Source organism: Prunus persica, chromosome G3 (assembly GCF_000346465.2).
Source record: "Prunus persica cultivar Lovell chromosome G3, Prunus_persica_NCBIv2, whole genome shotgun sequence".
Lineage (NCBI taxonomy): Eukaryota > Viridiplantae > Streptophyta > Magnoliopsida > Rosales > Rosaceae > Prunus > Prunus persica.
In genome coordinates, this window is record NC_034011.1 from 19,858,749 (window position 1) to 19,877,972 (window position 19,224).

General features: G+C 39.1%; 4 protein-coding genes across 4 annotated transcripts; all 4 read right to left on the reverse strand.

Moving 5' to 3' along the window:
• LOC18783128 (auxin response factor 6) lies at nt 647–8,028 on the reverse strand. Its single transcript, XM_007217628.2, has 14 exons — nt 7,296–8,028; nt 6,619–6,731; nt 6,047–6,145; nt 5,910–5,966; nt 5,670–5,828; nt 5,481–5,565; nt 4,377–4,467; nt 4,051–4,215; nt 3,854–3,976; nt 3,687–3,762; nt 3,392–3,539; nt 2,105–3,294; nt 1,752–1,942; nt 647–1,291 (listed from the first exon to the last, which is right to left on the reverse strand). The coding sequence occupies exons 1-14, from the start codon at nt 7,348–7,350 to the stop codon at nt 1,084–1,086; spliced, it is 2,760 nt and encodes a 919-aa protein (XP_007217690.1). The 5' UTR covers nt 7,351–8,028; the 3' UTR covers nt 647–1,083.
• Nucleotides 9,016–10,227, reverse strand: LOC18784323 (non-specific lipid-transfer protein A). Its single transcript, XM_007217310.2, has 2 exons — nt 9,250–10,227; nt 9,016–9,098 (listed from the first exon to the last, which is right to left on the reverse strand). The coding sequence occupies exons 1-2, from the start codon at nt 9,594–9,596 to the stop codon at nt 9,089–9,091; spliced, it is 357 nt and encodes a 118-aa protein (XP_007217372.2). The 5' UTR covers nt 9,597–10,227; the 3' UTR covers nt 9,016–9,088.
• LOC18784005 (N-acetyl-D-glucosamine kinase) lies at nt 10,353–14,318 on the reverse strand. The gene is made up of 7 exons (XM_007215550.2): nt 13,761–14,318; nt 13,520–13,667; nt 13,130–13,321; nt 12,421–12,549; nt 11,606–11,775; nt 11,063–11,193; nt 10,353–10,685 (listed from the first exon to the last, which is right to left on the reverse strand). The coding sequence occupies exons 1-7, from the start codon at nt 13,972–13,974 to the stop codon at nt 10,605–10,607; spliced, it is 1,065 nt and encodes a 354-aa protein (XP_007215612.1). The 5' UTR covers nt 13,975–14,318; the 3' UTR covers nt 10,353–10,604.
• On the reverse strand, nt 14,782–17,873 carry LOC18782289 (probable 2-oxoglutarate-dependent dioxygenase At5g05600). Its single transcript, XM_007215565.2, has 2 exons — nt 16,872–17,873; nt 14,782–15,280 (listed from the first exon to the last, which is right to left on the reverse strand). The coding sequence occupies exons 1-2, from the start codon at nt 17,670–17,672 to the stop codon at nt 15,032–15,034; spliced, it is 1,050 nt and encodes a 349-aa protein (XP_007215627.1). The 5' UTR covers nt 17,673–17,873; the 3' UTR covers nt 14,782–15,031.

Genomic DNA, 19,224 nt, shown 5'->3' on the forward strand with positions numbered 1-19,224 from the left:
AACACAAGCAAGAGTCAAAACAAAAGTAACAACTCAACTCGGCATTACCTCAAACTAATTGACAATGTGAACTACGATGTTTCATGTCTACCAAGTCAAGCAGAAGTCACATTAATTCGTCTGTTCTTTTTTCTATTAGTGAGACTTTGCGAAATGAAACCGTTCCAGTTACGCACCAGAATCTGCTAGCAAGGTAATTGGCTTCAACTCTGAAGTCATTAGTATGCCCCACGAGGTACATGCAGCCAAAAACCAACTAGAAGTCACATTAATTACAGAACATTAATGTGACAAAAGATGAGCATCATTGTATCAATACCATCATGCATCAAACTTTTGATTATATATCAAATAAAGAGGATCTTTAATTTATCCTAATCCTATCTCATTTCTCGTCCATCTGTCGCCCGTCTGTCGCGTCTGCCGCATCTGTCAGTGGGTGGCTGGCAAGGAAGCATTATCCCCTTGAAATCTAATAAAAGTAGCAACCTTGAAAACACATTCACAATCAAGCATTTGTTTGGCAACATGAGTCGCACAAGAGAGCATTCTCTACATATGCACACATACTACATGCATGCAGCCGGTGAAAATGCACAAATGCAATGACCAGAGTTAAACCAATAAGGTACTTTCGGCCATGAATGAAAGCGTACAGAATTTAATCGAAACTTAAGATTGTCAACATAGTAATGGAACAGGTTGGCACTTGAACAGTCTGATTAATGATACAAGTGAGTGCTTAATTTCATTTAATAATAAATTACAAGACAAGATAGCATAGAAAGTGCTATCGGACTCGGACATCAAGCAATCTCTCTTTAGGGTGCGTGTTGTTCTACGTGCTGTAGTGGTAGTTTCAGAAACAAGATTCCTTCCTACTATAATTTACAGTATATAATTATAAGCTGACATGCAAGCTTCAAATAGACTTAGCCCAAAGCAGTACATCTCCACCGACCACAGAAAAGGGTAAAAGAATGCTAACAATTCCTTTTTACGAACAACACTACTAGCATAGTTAAAACACTCATCATTCGCAGCCAATTTTTAATTTTCCATTTTTAGCAAAGCACTGGCCTTTTAGTAGTCCAGTGAGCCCAACGATGCAATCCCATTGGTAGAGTTTCTCACGTCTTGTCGACTCACGTAGTCATCGCAGGTGGTGTTGCCACCATTGGAAAGCTTATTGCTTGGGACAGAAGCCGCACAATTGAGGCCTTCCTTTCCCATCTGTTGCACTTCAAGTGGCGAGAGTATCTTGATATACCACACATTGTTCACAAACTCCCTGAATATAAGAGAAGAATCATTTACTTCAACTGAATCATGAAAAAAATACAGTTCAAAACTTCAGAAGACTACTGTTTAAGGCTCAGGGATGTACACATGCAAAATAGTAACTTAAAACTCTTGAAAAAGTGAGAAAACAGTCAACGATTTAAAATGGCTTAAGCTACTCCTACAACACTTTAAACCTCAAGGCGTTTTCTAAACATTACCGCTGTTTCTGTCCACAAATTTGGGATACCAGCTCCTACACTTTTAACAATTTGACATACAGAATAAAATCATTACAGTAGCTACTTCGAAAACATTAAACTTGCGCCCAGTAATCCAGGATGAACCATTTTACAAAAAACAGTAATAACTGAAACGCATGGGAAGCTCGAATTTCAGAATTGCCAATGCAAACAGAGTGTATAATAATTGAGTATAAGTGAAATGATGAAATACAATTTGGGACTTACTGCCAAGGGTCGTCGCCAAGGAGAAGAACATCATTCTCCCGGTCACCAAATACAAGCTGCCAGCCTGATCTCTGAGGGTCCTCTAATTGGCCTTCAAGGCCAAACATACGAGCGAGCTCACTGCGCAGCTCATCATAGCTGCTGAATTTTGAAATATCCAGTGACCTCCCAAAGGACCCTGACTTGTGAACCTACCAAATTGCAACATTTAATAAAAAGAATACGAGTAACCACTCAGAAAAAGTACTAATTCTTTTGAACAAGTATTCACACAGAAGAAGACTTCCCATGCATCTGACCATTCTGTTAAGAATAAAATGCTTGTAATACACAATCACAATATCTTATCTTACCTTCACAAAGTTTCGAGTTGGATTTACTTGGTCCACATTTTCTGAAGACTGCAAGAAACCTGATTCATCTACACAACTTGAAGTAGTCATGTCTGAATTAAGTGGAAAATCATTGCCCGTGGCACTGGTGTAACTGGAAGCACCAAACGGCATAGACAATGAATCATTTCCATTGCCAATATTTCTCAGGGTTGGAATCCCATTATGCAGCATAAGAGATGAGGAATCAATGTTGACCCCAAACAAAAGATTGCTTTGGGGATCAGTACCGCCTTGGAATGCAGAGTACTCTCTACCAGGAAACGGAGGCAAGGCAGTGAGCTCAGAGATATTTGACTGTGGTGTTCCCAACTGTTCCACCTGGGGTAGTACACATTGAGCAGCTCCAGATGATAGCTGCTGTTCGCCTGCGATCTGCTTGGGTAACAAGGAAGACGAAATTACAGAGTTGGATCCACTTAAGTCAAGTAAGTGGGATGCTCCATCTTGTGATAGGGAACCTAATATACTATGTATAGGGGGAACATCAGATGAAGATATAGGATTTCCAACAGGGTCAGGAAAGCTCTGCTGCTGAGATTGTGAAGGGATAGCTTGCAGAGATGCAGACTGGGATTGAGTGGCTGAGGCAAAATTGGACAGAGCAGACATGACATTCGGGATCTGCTGCTGAACAGACAACTGGTGCAGATGATGGGATTGTTGAAGCTGCTGTTGATGTTGCTGGTGCAGCTGCTGTTGTTGCTGGTGCTGCTGCAGCTGCTGTTGTTGCCTCTGATCACTATAGGGATGGTAACGCTGCAACTGTTGTTGCAAAACCTGAGTCTGAGCAGGAGCTTGGTTTTCTTGAAAGCTCTGAAGATAAGTATTTTGAGATTGAGACTGCGGTAAAACCTGTCTCTGAAGCACAGCAGCCGGCCCATTAGAAACATTTGAAGATTGCTGGAAGGGCAGAAGAGACTGTGAAGCACATTTAGAAGAATCCACTGTCCTCATTTCTTGAAGTGCGGCAGCTGCCATTGCTTGGTATACCTCAGGTTGTAGACCTGCCATAGAAGCATCAAGCCTCGGCTGCATCCAGGGAGTAACCCCAAATCCCTGAAAGTTCAAAGATTGAATCCCCTGATCTCCAACCCCTCCTTGGAGCCACATCAGTGGAGCGTTAATGCCCATATCACCATCTTTGAGCCCTGAAATGAACATACCACTGAGTATTAGAGGGGGCAAAGAAAACAATTTTTGACACATAAGACACCATGTGTTCCTCAAGCATAAAAACAAAGATACCGTGGAAAGAGGGAATGCCCGATGGCCATGGTCGCTTCAGTCTCAGGGGGAATGGGGATGGATACATTGGGAATGTTGTTAGTGGTTCAATCTCCCACAATGAAACTCTAGGCTGCCTCTCCCCTGCAGTGGATTCATCCCAGCCAACCTGCATTAGCAGAGAACCCGTTTACAAACCTTATGTCACCTGAAAATGTTAAAAAAGCTGGCCACATCTCTTTCAAAAACTTGTGAAACTTATGCAAAATATTTGAATTTTAATGAGCATGAAAATCACAAAATGCTCCCAACAAACCTTCACAGAGCGCCAATGTGAATTTGTCCAACGCACAGAATCTAAATCACTGATACCAGTTATTGTACCCATGTATCTGAAGGAAAAGAAAAACAAACAAAAATTACCACTTAAATAAATGCTAAGCATAAACTATATATATATAACTATGAAGATAATTAACCTACCGACGGACACTTGACTCTTCTGTTTCAAACAGCATCCTAAATCGCATGCCCACAGAAACCCGTGTATGATAGACAGCTTTAACATACTTGGCCAGGGTTATCACAAACTCAGATGGACTAGCCCTGCATTATAAGCAAATTGATTAATAAGATGTAACAAGTAGGATCTACAATCTAGAGAAGTAGCAGATACTCACCTTGGATTATAAAATATTGTAAAGCGACTATTTGTTGCGGCTGCATGAGCTGCAGCAGCAAGAAGACCAATGTGCATGCTATCACTTGACAAAACCGATGAGGGCATAACAGTCTGTGGACGATTTGCTCGCCGAATACCCAAAAGTAACTGATTCTTTTCATTCCTGATTGAAGACAACATATTTGAAGAAAAATTAATAATTACCACAATTCTTGCCCTAATAACTCCAACCACCCCCTTCCCCGCAGCACATTCCCCAAAAAAAGAAAAAAGACGAGAAACATATTCAATCATGTGAAGAACAGAATAACTGTTTAAAATTACCAAATAAAAAGGACTGAATCACCAGCAACAAGTCGCTTAGCACTAACGAACACGCTCCATCCTGTCGTGAGAAGATGCCTCTTGGGCTGGCCTGCACAATAGCATGGAAAAAAGAAATTAGAAACCAGAATTGCGTGTTGCAGACAGTATATTAAAAAAAAAAACCTAGGTAAAGAAAGTACACAACAGTCTATAAAATCATTGAACTCTAAACCAAGTGTCCCACAAGGCTCATTCATGCGTAAGCCCAATGTGATCAAGCTATATGACAGGCAGTTCTTGCCTTTCAACCACAATGAGGGCAAGAACAACTACAGAAGAAACAAAAAATTCAAAAACATTTGTTGGGTCAATAAGACCTACAACTATTTCTTCTTAATTTGTGAGAGACTGAGAGGGTTGAATGGTTGTTGATCATCCATGTGGTGTAACACTCTTGGTTACCCATTCCCTTTAATCTAATTTCTTGCTACAGTTCAATTATTTTCTCTAGACAGCTGCAACTTTTTGAATAGCTCACTGAAGCAGAAGAAGAAAAAAAAAACCTCAAAAAGGAGGGTGCATGCTATTGCTATCCTAACCCCAGAATAATGGTTAAGTTACTCAGGAGAACAGAAATCAAACTTGCCATAAAATATATGACCCAAGGGCAGCCAAATTTAATAATTGGCAACATTTACATAATCCAGGACATAAAAAAAGTTGTTACATTGTCTGGTTGCTTGGACCGCTCTACCTTTTGATTATTATATGTTTAGGCAGATTCAAAGACAGGGCTACTTTATTTCATTATTTGTTTGCCACATCCTCACTGGGGTCTTTAGGCAATTACTATAGCAGGTAGGTTTAGGAATTACAGATTTTTAAGTTCAAGTAATCAATAAATTTTTTAATTTTTTAATGAGATATTGCTCATGCCATTAAAAATACAATTTCTCCAAATCTTTCACTTTTGACATTTAGAACAGCAAGTGTGCGAACTGTCTAGTATACTTGCACTCAGTGGTCTTAATTTTGCATCTAAGCTAGAGGTGCAGACTTGAAGAATAATAAAGAGTAATGAAAGCAGATATAAAACAGAATTCTGAACAAATTCACACTCACCTCGAAATATATGTCTGAATTTCCACTCATTATCATGAAGATCCCTTGCAATTAGTTCCTGAGCTGGGGGCTGCTGTGAGTAATCCTGAAGGTACAGTAAAAAATTAAATTATTGAAACCAATTTCATGAGATGAAAACACAGAAAATCAAACATGATGCTCAGGCCACTCAAAAAAGAGGAAACCTACAAGAGGAGGAAAGACTTTTTCAGCTGCACGGCGGGGAACAGAGAATCCTCCATGCGTGCTAGTATCACTTGCAGTCAAAGTTTTACAAAAATAGTTGGTTGGCTGTTTGCTGGCAGCACCCAACTCCGCAGGCAGTAGGTATACATCTTTTTGCTCTTGCTACAAAACAGTTTATGTTAATACATGATGAAAATTACTTGACTCACAAAGTCACAAGTCAAAAACAGAAAAGTACAGTACCGGACTTAATGGTTGTAGGGTCATTTGAGCATATACTTCATCAGTCTCCACATCTGCCTGTACCATACAAAATTTAAAAAAATTAAGGAGCATCCCGTGAAATGGCACAGAGAAGATGCAAGCCGGCTGACACTTACATGCATTGTCACATTATGCAGCTGACATATTAGTTGTGGAGGCAAGTTGGGGTAATTTGGAATATGGGCATCCACTTCCTTATTGGTTGATGCAGCAACCTGTACAAGAAATATCAAGAATTAAAAACAATTACTGAATACCCTCTCAAAAACTAGTGTTCAGGACGTTGTGGTTAATAGATATTAGAAGCTTCAGCTGCTTAAGCACACAACAATCGTACTCATAAGTTTTGGATTATATTAAAGTAATTGATGTAATGATATGTATAAAATGAATAAGAGACAAAGTTATAACTAGACACTATGTAAATACCAAAGAAGTAAAAAGAAAACCTTCAACCCATCCTTTATTTTTTATTTTTTTCTATAGGAGTAATTGAACATACATCTATAATTACACAGCCTACATTTCAAACTTATTAGACAAAAATAAGACAATAGTAACAAGAGACTTCCTTGAACCAAAGTTCCTATTCTACATACTGCAAACCAACCAAATGTTTTCTCCTGATACCATTCAGAAGGAAAAATCTGAATTCAACAATAAATGAGATAGCGATCCAGTTGCTGACCTGCTCACTGTGACCCTGTGGAAAGTAGACTACACGACTTCCAAGAAGAGGCAAAGACACCAGGGGCCCCGCGCATGCATGCCAAAGCTCAGAATTCAAACACTTCTTCTCCCCTGCACATAGTTTCTATGCTTGCATGAGTATGCGTGACATGAAATTCATAGCATCAAAATCCTAACTCTTAAATTAATTGAAGACAGAAATGCAAGACTAGTTTTAGTGATAATGGCATGTTGTTAATTCGTTTACAGGTGCAACCACTTCAAATCATAAAACCAAATTTCCACCCAGAACCCCATCAAGCAGTGAATGGGCAGTTGAGATAATTGTAAAATAGTAAGATGGGTGTTTAGTCACCTTAAACTCAATGCTCGAACAGACAAGCAACATATGCAGAGAATGTGACTATTTTTACAATGAATTAACTCCGGAAAGACACACACACACTGGTGAAATGAATATTCACTAGGTCTGTTCAATGACCGCTTATTTAAGACATGCACATATAACGGTCACCTTAAACGTGGCTCAATCGTTTAGACTAAATCCAAAACAAAAGAAGCATAAATGTATGCAAGATAATGCCTCAGAGTCGATTAACTAATGCTTTTAAGGACGTATTAAATTTCAGACGAGAAAAATGGAACGAGCCAAATAAAGCACAAAAAAGTGCATACCTTCCTGAGGCTGGTGATTAAAACCCGAAGCCGATGATGAAGACGAAAGTCTCATTTCTTCGAAAGCCCGAAATGCAACCTCCTTTCACCACCTACTGAAACCCCCTTTAGCCCCAGTAAAACCAAACCCAACTTAAACAAAGATTCAAATATCAGTCCCCTCCTTATTCCTTGCACATATTAGCACCCATTTCTGAACCCTTTCACCTCTAAATCATCAAATGCAGTGAAAAGAAAGCCCCCCCCCCCCCCCCCCCCCCCCCAAGCAAAAACCAGAAAATATCAACTACACCTCTGGGAAAATATCATCCAAAACCAGTGCCAATACAGAAGACAACACCTCTCACCCTCATACCCCCCAGATCTTCTTCACCCTACCAAAACCCACCACATTTACCCTAATAAGAACCCTAAACCCCCAACTGACACCTCCAAGCTCAGAAATTTATGAACACTTGCAAGCTCCACAGAAACCCTAGACTACCCAGATCTCAGAAATTGAACAGTAACTTACGAGTAAGCTTGAACAGAGAATGAGAGAACTCTTACTGAGCTGAGAGTGACATTTTCAGAAGCACCGATTTGACTGCCAAAAGAGCTGAGCTTTAGCTTGGTCTGCTGCTTGTGAAGCCTGAGAGAGAAAGATAGAGAGAGAGTTCGGTTGAGAGAAGCTTTATTGGTCTTCGTTGAGGGCTTGTTTGGTCTACGATCAATTAATACAGTGGTAATTATTGCTGGTGGGGTAATGTAATGTTCATAGGGATGGCTGTCAGAAGCAAATAGAAATAGGAGGACCAAAACTCTAACTTCTCTCCCTATTTTACCCTAGCCTTTTTCCCCTTTTTGCAATCTTGGCCATTACCCTCTCTCTAGGCCCTTTTTTCCTTTCTATTTTTCTCCCCTACCATTCAATTTTCCCTTTATTCCTCTTTTGGAATTTGCCAATCTTTTTCATGTTGGCTTTTGGAAAATTTTCATTTTTATTTCATAAAAGGGAAAGATGATTTGGTTATCATTGGTTTCTCCATGTGAATTAAATAGTTTTTAAATTGAAGTAAGTTAAATTACATTTATTGTGAACTCTGTTATTGTTTTCTCCATAAAGCTTTTGATCTAACTTCCCTAAATGTCAGTTTGGGAGACTTAATTTGTGCATGGTTTGAGTTGAAATGTCTTTAAATTTAATAGAACGTCCCCATGTGTGCCCACATTTGGCAACTTCCTTGGAAGGTTTGCTGCATTCATTATTAGTAGCTTCTTATGGTTCTGGTTATAGTTCCATGTGTCATCTATCAAGCACTTACGACCTCAATTGTCACTTCAATCCTAGCTGCCACAAATTAATGTTAAAAGACTTTTGTATTTTTCTTGTAAATTATATGCAGGAGGTTTTGGTTCATATTGCTTCAAAATTGTAAATTTTAAGTCTTGTTTGAGCTCATTCTTGTGTGTACATGTGGAGAAAGACTTTCACGAAATGAAAATAGTATTATTTTGCTATCTAATCAATAATGCTACGACACGCTTAATAACATTTTCATGTGCAATTTAGTTCTTCTTCATCCGTGAGAGAGAGATCTGCAACAGATATTTAAAATTTCTTATTTCATTAAAGGACAATATTATCTCATACATAACAGGTAGCTTGAATAAACTAAGTATAGCATGGCTTTCTAGTGAGAACCATATCTTGACCACATTCAACCGAAAGCTAGGTGTAGCCGTTGAGAAGATAGCAGCATCTCCCATGCTTCTCTCTTTTTTTTAACTTCCATCTGTAGTTGCCTTGATTTTTACTGCACACTGCATAGAGAAACAAAAGAACATTAGTAATGTTCTCACATTTCACCTCTCACGTTCTAATCACATGACTAAACGTAGGTGCTAATGAGGTGATCATAGGGGTTGTATACAACAGTTGTATATCGATGCAGTGCATACAAAAATTACTTACTCGTTGCAATTGACACTCCTAGAAATGGGAACGTTGATTTGGACTTTACACGCAGTGGGGAGACCAGCTGCGACGTCTTCCTTAATGTTTTGGTAGTGATCTGCGGTGTCCTTGAGGCATTGGCAGGCTGCACGCCTGTCTTTGGTGGTTGAAGCGAGCTGGTTCAGACCAGAAACCCCATTGCAACACGCTGTGGGTGGGCTACCAGTGCCACTGGTGAGATATGGAATGCAGGGAGCGACAGATGACACCACTTGTTGGCAAGTGACTGTGGCCTGCCCCGGTTTAACCAAGACCAACATGGCCGCCACCACCACCATCACTAAAGCTATAACGACACCCTTCATTTTCTTTTCTGTTTTTTGTACGTTTGAGTTTGAGATCGATGGAGTGCTACAATGTTTGCTAATTGACTTAATGTTGAGCTTAATTGTTCATGTATGGAAGTTTAAGTTGTGGTTTTGATGGGTAAGGTTTGAAGGGTATTTATAGTTGCCACTAGAAGATATATGCAAGATCATGAGGGGGATTATTGGTGTAGCAGAAGCCGTTATGAAACTTAAGCAGCCTTTGCATGGTCCCTATCTCTTCGCTGGGTTAGGCCTTTGCTGCATGCCAAGAGCGTTACAACTTTCTTCCAAAAGAAAGCGGAATTGGTTTTCCTGCCATGTGTATAACTCTTGCTTATGAAAGGGGTCGTTTAATGTATTGCTTGCACCAGTTTTTGTTTTCCACACAGTAAACACTGCTAAATCTCGTTCCGTGAGCAGCTTACAAAAACATGGAAAGCGATAATCCGAAGATGAACTCGATATTGTGCTTTAAGTTTAAAAAGCATGTATGAAACACTAATTGTGCCATTTTTGTCAATCAGAATGTATATAAATGCTAATTATGTCAGTTTTACACCAAAAAAGGTTTAATAAGGAATTTTAAGATGAAAGATCAGAAAATATGGTTCTTCTGACATTGCTCAATTTGTTCCAAATGGGGCTGAGGCAATATGGTGTATACAGGTTTAGGAACACTGGGTTTCAGTTGGGGAAAACAGAAGGGCATGGACGCTAGAAAAATGGAGCATGCAACAAAAGCACACAAGGCGCTTTTAGCACACTTGAAATCATTCTTTACTTCACTATTGATAGAGATACTTTTACATGCAAAGCTAAGATAGTATCAGAAATTGACACAGTGGTATATTCATAGAATTAGCCTGCCAACACTTCAGAATGATTTCTTAACCAAAAGAATTTATATATTGATGATGATTTCATTTTCAATTTCGAGCAGCTTGTTTTCCTTTCACTTCATCACTGATCCTTCCCACTATACAATTCATAAACTAACAGTCAGAGTCAGCTTTTGAAGGCATTCTCAAGAGATTCTTTCATACAAAAATTCCATGCTACCAATGCTGCTCCAACTGCAGGCTCTACCTGATGGTGATTCAAGAAAACAAATACAGCAGCATTGTAAAAGAGCATACCAGAAATTCCACAAAATAACATCTGTGTACACAAGCATATGGGTTGCTAACTTGGTCGTTAGTAGGACTTCTGATAAATTATAGAAACAATTAGTATCTTCTAATTGATTATTGTTCCTTAGTCTATTTGTGTGTTGTCCACTTTTCATCTACTCTCTAATTATCGTTTGACATGAAGACACTTTTCCTTTTTATCCAAGATAGGGAAGCCCGCCAATAGAAACTGTACTCAAGAAGCCATCTACGGAAAGTAGCAGGCTCACCCTTTAAATCTCATTTGCTTCAAATATGAAAAGTTTATTGAAGTGAGGCATAAAATATGCTTACCTTCGGCCTAATAGGAACTGCCCCCGGGTAGTCCTTGGAGATGCATTTAATGACTTCCTCTCCTATATCCCACCTCTTATTTTCATCAAGAACACCACCAACCATGACAAGGGGAAAAGAATCTTTTCCCTCTGCAATTATTTTAAACAAAAAATGAAATTAGCATGCAGAGTAGGGACTCCCTACCTTTCAATTATTGCAAGGCAGTATATAAACTCGAATCTGATACACATATAGAATATCCATCATGAACACAGCAATAATACAACACCATAAGTAGAAGGAATGGGTATAGCACAAAGGCAAAACATTTGAAAATAAAATAAGCCAGTAAGGAATGGCAATAACTTTTCTGCTCCCTGTATGCAGTTTATTAAGCATTTTCTTTTTTTGCAACTGCATATTTAAATAGTATCACTACCCTACCACTAAATGATTAAAATTTTACGAAGTCATGCATAACCTCATGACCTATTATACATCACACAAATCCAAACAAGAATTCCTTTAATTTTTTTCAGTTTTTTGTTCAGTATGTCACACCTGGACCACACAAGCCAAGTCTTTGAACAACAGCTTTCACACTCAACCTCAATTCCTCGACTGAATCAAACAAGATCTTATTTGCAACCTCATCACCAGCAATTGCACAACATACAACAACTGGAACAAGTGCTGCAATGCGAGCCCAAGATGGATCTGCATAGGTCCACCTGAAATCCAATTGAAAATTATAGTGGTTATCTGATACCCCATACAATTACATCCCGGATGCTCATTTCTATCAAGGTTCTCAATTCATTTTCCTCAAGAAGGTTCGCAGAGACATACAAAATACCACATACTCTTTAAATGAAACATATTCCAATCGAGAATGCATGACAAATTCAATGGAAAAGATACACATAATTGCCATTTCAAGATCAATGGGGTTATTTCCACACCCCTATGTGAGATGCGACCGACTTTTGACTCCTCTCACGTAGAGGTGCAGATAAAACCACGTAATCTAAGAAGAAGAATCTCAAGATATAAAATGTTTGCATGCCAATGGAACCAGAGAACGTAGATCATACACATCTATACCAGGTTTTAACTACTACAATAAGTGGAACTTCCCAATATTTACAGATTGCAACAAATATATGACAACTAGTAACACCATTTAACTACTACAATAACCAACACCATTTGAGGGATTGCAACAAACGAATTTACAGATTGATGGAACAAACCTTGTCATTTATTTTCGCCAAAACTGCCTTAAAGATTGGCTGCAGACTGTAAGATCCCAAAATGACAACTAGTAACTTAACCAATATATGTGAAGATGACAATTATAAGTTTCAGATAGATACCCGATGAGTTCATCTGGAGAAGAAAGACCAAGCTTCCCTAAAATACTAGACATAAGCATTGTATGTGGACCACGACCATCATGGGCCCTTATTACAGCGGTTAATGCCTGTGCAGCTATTCCGTATCCACTGCAAGTAAAAAGAACATTACCTTCAGTAAAAACTTCTGGGAAAGGAAAAAGACGGATATCGTAAAAAAGAAGCCCACATCCTGAATGCAGAAACTACCAGAATACTACTCAAAAAGTGATATTAAGTTTATTTGACACATTGATTGATTTATACATGGCCACGAAATCTTACAATTAAAGCACAACATTATCAGGCAGGGAGCAACTGTAGAATATAGATGGATCACAATCATACTGCTGGGGAGTTCAAATCGTCAATTTATAAAGTTCAATGCAAAATGATGAGCAGGAAAGGGAAAATTAACAATGAAAATAGAAAGAATTTTACGGGATTTCAACAGTAAGATTAATTCAAAACATATAATCAAGAAGTGAGTAAAAGTGGAAGTCTTTTTCCCAGTGATTGTTTCTTTTTACAACCCTTGTATCATTTCATGTACTTGATGGTTAAGGTGACCTAGCTACAAAAGATGTAGGAAACCTCCAATGACAACAAGGAACCACCTTCATTAAAGTAGGAGCATCTCGGGGACAGAGCTAGAAATAGGAAAATCAAGATCCGAACAACAAGGCTATACCTTCCCCAATCACCTAAGGTAGGTCCTGCGCCAGCTGCCCGAGCTTCTCTACCGTCTTCTGTGAACCCATATGCAATGGTCCCCGTGCCAGCAATTAGAACACACCCATGAAGTTTTCCCAAAGTCCCACAAGCTAGAGCTGCCACAGCATCATTCTGAACATACAACCTTGCATTGCTGGGGAATACATCCCTGTTCATATCAAGACAAGATTAAAGCTTTTAGTACTAAACATTAATCTGAGATTGATATGTGCCAAAACCAACAAGGGTCTGATGAAAGCAATAAAAAATAAGCACCCAACAAGTAAATAACTTTAAAAGTAAAATAAATATTTAAAAAAAACACATACAGGAACAATGTGCGATCATAGAGACTTGAAAATAATACCTAAGCCAATCTAATATCCTCTGCTGATCAGTGGGATGGTTGACACCAGAAACCGCCAAACAAACAGCTCGAACCGCCGACCGGTTCGAACCGGACTTAGCCAGCGCTTCAGCCATCACCTGCTCCAATGTATCCCTTGCAGCAGCCTCTAAGGTTTATCAACAAGTTATTCAATTAGATCAGATACAAAAATCGAAACAGTTGCGATCAACTGACGAACCATGAACAGAAGAACAATTACCGCCAACGCTGTTGTGGTTGGTGCAACCGGCGACTGCTCGAGCAAGAACGGGAACTGGGTCGGGGAGAGGATCGGAGAAGGGCAAAATCGGCATGCAAATGCAGACGGTGGAGGTGGTGCCGCCGTCTAAACCCAAGATGACGTCTCCGGCGCCGGCGGCCACCGGCATTTGGTTCTCAAAGTCCCAGACTTCGCCATTCCTGTACCGCTTCATCTGGGTTTTTGGTGGTGATTGGATTGAATTGGATTTGAGTGTTTGTTTTGACGAATCAGAGCTTTAAAAGGCTCCAATGGAGGCGTGCTCTCTCTGTCAAAGACACATACGGATAATAGGAAGAGAACAAGGAAGAGGGTTGGGGGAGTCAGATGTTTTTGGGACCGTGTTCAAAAGAAAATAATATTCATTTCAAATGGTGGGGTTTTTTTTGTTTTGGTTCTCGGACGGCAAAATGGGGGGCCATAAATAAATTTATAACTCATATGCTAATGATTATTATTTCTAATTGAAGATGCTTTATGCATAACTAGCTACTTGGCACATGCATGATTTTTTTTTTTTTAATTTAAAAAAAAAAAATATGGATAGTTATGTTCCATAAAAATAGAATTTATTATTTAATTTTACTTTTATTTTTATTTTTTTAAATATGAAAAAATGTGAATTTACCATATTATTCTAATTTAATTAATAATTTTAATTCTTATTATTTGAATTAACCAAGAGCATTTTTGGTATTTTGAATGTTTCACCATTCTCTGTCTTTTGCTTTATATATATAGATTCTGTTCTTTGATGATTTGGAATTTTTTCTCATAGATTATTTTCTTTACTTCTGTCAAATTCTTTCAAATATTTTGTTAAATTCTTTCAAATATGGTTTGGGACAGTTTAGTCGTATCATGGGTTGATTAAATTATGGTTGTATTTCTTTGCTTCCATTATCATTTTGACGTTTTCAATTTTTTATTTTAATGGCATTCCAAACATAATTCACAATATCTATTTAGAACTAATCCCATGGAAAGCTAAAAACAACCCTTGCAGCTAAAGCAAGATGGTGCACTTGAATTCACATTTGCAATCAACTAACCAATTCATGTACATGTTGAACAGAATTATGTATTGTTAAAGGTGTGGTATGGATAAGAAAGACTATGCAATCCTCCCAAACCAAAGTCCCAAGCTAAAATACTGATGACAGTTGCTCTGCTTCCATTCTAGAATGCAAGGCGTTGGCAAGTTGGGGAAATGAGGGTTTTCCAACCAACGATCAAGGTTCAAGCAGGAGGGCATCGATGTTCCGTTTTCCTTCTGGGCCCTTTGTGTACCATGATGACACATAATCTCCATAAACAATTTCCCGGTAGAGGGGAGGAGTTAACGCACTGGTAAGCTCAGAAGCAGGGGATACTTTCACCGTCTTGGCTGGATCATGAAATGTAGCAACTGAGAGCCGTGCCTGATTGGAATTGGTTAAAGCCCTATGTTGAGCACTCCTGTACTTCCCATTGGTCATTATCTGCAGGCAAGATAATCCACTGTTAGAGAATAAACATAATTCACATGATTGCTCCACTTGTTCAATTAATTTCATTCTACAAAACAAATCCTATGAAAGAAAACGCACTTGGATCCAAAGAATGACAAGAATCCTGTAAAGCACATGTTGGCGATCCGATTATCAGCTTAGAGAGAAGACATTGATAGGTATAAGCCTCAAGCACTGCATTTTTTAGTTTCAGATCGTCTCAGCTCAAGTCCACTAGGTACAATCCAAAACTGAACCACTTAAATCAGTACCTTTGAGTATTGATCCAAGGCCCCAACAGTGAAAGTCAGTTTCGTAGTGGTTGGATTAATTAGAGGTTCCTCTACATGTCACAGTTATTTGTGATCTAAATTAAATCCAATTATTACGACAAATCAGAAAGGACAATGACCAAGCCTCAATGTGTTCCATGGGACCCAAACTTAATATCCCTAACCAAATCATATAAGAACAATGAAAAAACATAGAAAAATAAGTACAACTGAGGGTTGATGTCATGCCAATGTCTAGAAATAGTGGTTGTCAATGACATCAAACAATTAGCAGCTTCATTGAAGACAAAATAAAGTGCTTAAAAAAATTATGGCTTAACCCTTGCACGAAGTGTAAAAGCAGGCCTATGATATACAGTGTGACTCCTTATAGACTGACAGATTTTGCAACATGTGAAATTTTTAGTATGTCATGACCAACAGCAACTAAGAGCACATATACCAAGCAGTAGGTCTTAACTTGGTTGGCTACACATACAGTCAACGTAGAGCCATATTAACCTATGTTTATTCTCAAACCATTTGTCCTAATTGACCAAGAATGAACAAAAACCAAACCAAAGAAAACAAAAATAAGGTTACTTGGTCAGCTTGTCCTCAGGTCCCCTCAAACGAATACTATAATAACAGGCTGAAAATCAATACGTCAAGCAAATATAAAACAAAAACGATCAGAAGCCTGGCCAAGACCGACAGATAAGCACAACTACCCAGACAAAAACGTTGATGTCTCTAGACATAATAGAACATATTGCTACCAGTACCACTTGATTCAATTCAATATCATCGAGAAGCCTAAAAGCTAAAAGAATACCATGAAATACACTCATCACGATTCATCCACTGAGAGTTTCCTGGGATTCAAGCATATTTTTATCTGGAGAAAATGTGATTCGGCAAACTATAATTCCAAAGCATCATGGTAATGGACTGAATATATTTAAGAAGGCATAAGCATCAACTGACAACGACTCAGCTTCTCTTATTAATAATAAAATTAAAGAAGGCACAGTACAAGACACTTCTCCATGCCTATTTTATTTCAGAAAATCCTTCGAATCTTTTAATAGACTAATACAAAGTCATAACAAAGAAAGTTGATCATAGCAATTTGACACTGTTCAAGATAAGTTAAACTCACTGCATTCTAATTTCTACTGCCCTCCTTTCTTTCTCACCAATTTAGCTCATTTCTTTCTAAAAATGAAAACTGCAAATTTTTCATAGTTTGGTCCGCTAAAAGAAGAATACGAAGGTGTGTGTTTGATGTTTGATAGATGATGAGGTACCTCGGTTTGGTCAGCTAGAAGAACAACAATGGCATCACCACCCAAAGGCTTCACAGGAACCCACTCTCCGTCTTTAAGCACCTCAAGCCCACCCACCTCGTCCTGGACCAACAGCGTAATCGCACCAAAATCCGAATGGGCCTGCAGGCCCAAAGTCAGCTCAGGCTGAGGACACGGTGGGTAATAGCTGATCGTAATGTTCTGCCAAAACTCCCCAACCGCCTCCTCTAAACGCCGCGTTTCAAGCCCCAGGCTCTCGGACGCCAGCCCCAGCAGCTCTCGCGCCAGCGAAGCAATTTGATCGCTGTACTCGGAAACCACCTGGCGGTAATCTGCGGGGAAATGGGGCCATCGCGTGGGGTTCCGGCGCCGGAGGGGGAGGGTGTGGTGATCGAAGTAGTCCCTCCAGTCCAAAACGGTGTCGTCCTTCTCCAGCATCCGGCTGCCGTAGCCCTCCGACGCCGACGAGCTCGGATCGCACGCATACTTGAGTTTGTCTTCGACTGAGCTGTCGTTGAAGAAGGTGAGGCCCGCGCGCTTGATGGCGTCGACTATGCTGGCAGGAACGCCGTGGTTGGTGACGTGGAAGGCGCCCCAGTCCCGGCAGGCTTGCCCAATTGAGGCCCGAACTGAATCACGTCGGGTCGGGTCGAGGCCGAAAAGGTTGATGAGCGGAATGTTGGTTGAAGAAGAAGGTCGATTGGGTCGGTGCTGGGGAGGTTGAATGTATTGTGGCGGGACTTGGTTGAGGCCGGCTTGGGCTAAGCTTTGAACTCTGATGGGCTCCGCTGATATTTCCATTTCTATCGAATTGGAATGAATTTACAGAGAAAGATACAGAGCGATGTGATGATGAAGACGATGATACCGATTTTATAGTCCGGAGTTATTCAAGCATATAAAAAACTGTGCTTTTTGTTATTTCTTTCCCGGCAGAAAATAAATACGTTCAGTAAAGAAGCGCTGTATTTACTGATTAATTAAAGTGATTGGCAAAATTTATTTGGGTTACAAAATTGAGCAACATACGCTACGTCAGGAGAAAACTTACACAGCGATGCTAAGTCATTTCAAGCCTATCATGTATTGTCAGTGTCGGTAGGGGCAATCAATGCGACGATGGCCAAATTTTATTATTTATTTTTAATAAAGAGTTATATTATATTAATTATATATTTTTTTAATATTTTAAATAAATTTTGAAAAAAAACAAGAAGCAAAATGGGTGTTCTAACTCTTTTAAGCTCTAATTGATTGTAAATTTGAAAATTTTAAGCTTCTTGTTGTGGAGGGGGATTTGATTTCTCAAATTCCAAGTTATGTTGTTCTTTGTTTATTATTTGAAGTATTAAAATTTCATTGGATTTCTTTGTAATGTTTCTAATTTCAAGTAGCAATGATTCCTAAAAACAACAATCTTGAAGTCAAAAAAGAAAAAGAAATGATTGAATTGTTACAAGTATTTATCTTGTTTATGCATTATATTTGAATGTCTCAAGCGTATCCTCTTATTTTAGATTTTTATATATTGAAATTTCAGTTTATATAATTTATTTGACTTGAATGTTAAATTTTTAGTTAAATTCAAATAAGTTAAATCTTGATTGAAAACTGAGAGTGAGTCTAGCACTTCAAGAGAAAAAAAAATTATATATAGCTTAAGGGTCTACTTTTTTACATTTGCCTTAGGTCCTGAAAAATTCAAGACCAGCTATGTGTATTGTTATGTCGAAAAGTTAAAACACATAACAATAGGCGATTGGCTCGAAATAGTGCCATAATGCTATCCTGATATTGGTAAAATTTTCTCACATATGAGAACTGTAAAGACCCAAACCTAAAATTCACATGTAATTAGTAATTTATTATGCGGAAAGACAATTTTGCCCTTTGACTCACTTATGAACTCAACGTTGACTTTTTGACCAAAAAGGAATATGACAATTTCACATACACCGTTGCGTAGAGCACGATGACACGAGTTCATAGACACGAAGTAAGCTCGAATTGGAGTTTAACGAAGAAAATACGATTACAATATCACGAGGGGCAAAATGGTAAATTGGAAAATCAGATTTTATAAAATCTTTTCTCTCTCTCTCTTCCCCATCAGTTTCTCTCTCCTCTCTCTCTCTCTCCCGCGCGCGACGTCCGTCGCCTCCTCCCTTCCCGTCACCACACCAGCCACCACAGGGCACGCCGATCTCCGGCGTTGGTACCAGCAGCTTCGTCTCGCCGCCGCCGTCACGCCACGACCTGCCTCCACCCCTGCACCGGCTGGAGCTCGCCGGAAACTGGAGGAGAACCGCCGGTTTTAGGCAAAACTTCATCTCCTTCGTTCTCTCTCAATTCT

What these genes read in the sequence shown, in the direction of transcription:
- LOC18783128 (XM_007217628.2), bottom strand. Translation starts at nt 7,350, where the DNA reads ATGAGACTTTCGTCTTCATCATCGGCTTCGGGTTTTAATCACCAGCCT. An exon ending in AAAAAGTCTTTCCTCCTCTT is followed by an intron (nt 5,566 to 5,669) that starts GTAGGTTTCCTC and finishes CTGTACCTTCAG; the next exon opens with GATTACTCACAGCAGCCCCC. An exon ending in CAACTCGAAACTTTGTGAAG is followed by an intron (nt 1,943 to 2,104) that starts GTAAGATAAGAT and finishes GCAATTTGGTAG; the next exon opens with GTTCACAAGTCAGGGTCCTT.
- LOC18784323 (XM_007217310.2), bottom strand. Translation starts at nt 9,596, where the DNA reads ATGAAGGGTGTCGTTATAGCTTTAGTGATGGTGGTGGTGGCGGCCATG.
- LOC18784005 (XM_007215550.2), bottom strand. Translation starts at nt 13,974, where the DNA reads ATGAAGCGGTACAGGAATGGCGAAGTCTGGGACTTTGAGAACCAAATG. An exon ending in AGGATATTAGATTGGCTTAG is followed by an intron (nt 13,322 to 13,519) that starts GTATTATTTTCA and finishes TGATATGAACAG; the next exon opens with GGATGTATTCCCCAGCAATG. An exon ending in CAGTTCCTATTAGGCCGAAG is followed by an intron (nt 10,686 to 11,062) that starts GTAAGCATATTT and finishes AATCACCATCAG; the next exon opens with GTAGAGCCTGCAGTTGGAGC.
- LOC18782289 (XM_007215565.2), bottom strand. Translation starts at nt 17,672, where the DNA reads ATGGAAATATCAGCGGAGCCCATCAGAGTTCAAAGCTTAGCCCAAGCC. An exon ending in TTCTAGCTGACCAAACCGAG is followed by an intron (nt 15,281 to 16,871) that starts GTACCTCATCAT and finishes TCTTGCCTGCAG; the next exon opens with ATAATGACCAATGGGAAGTA.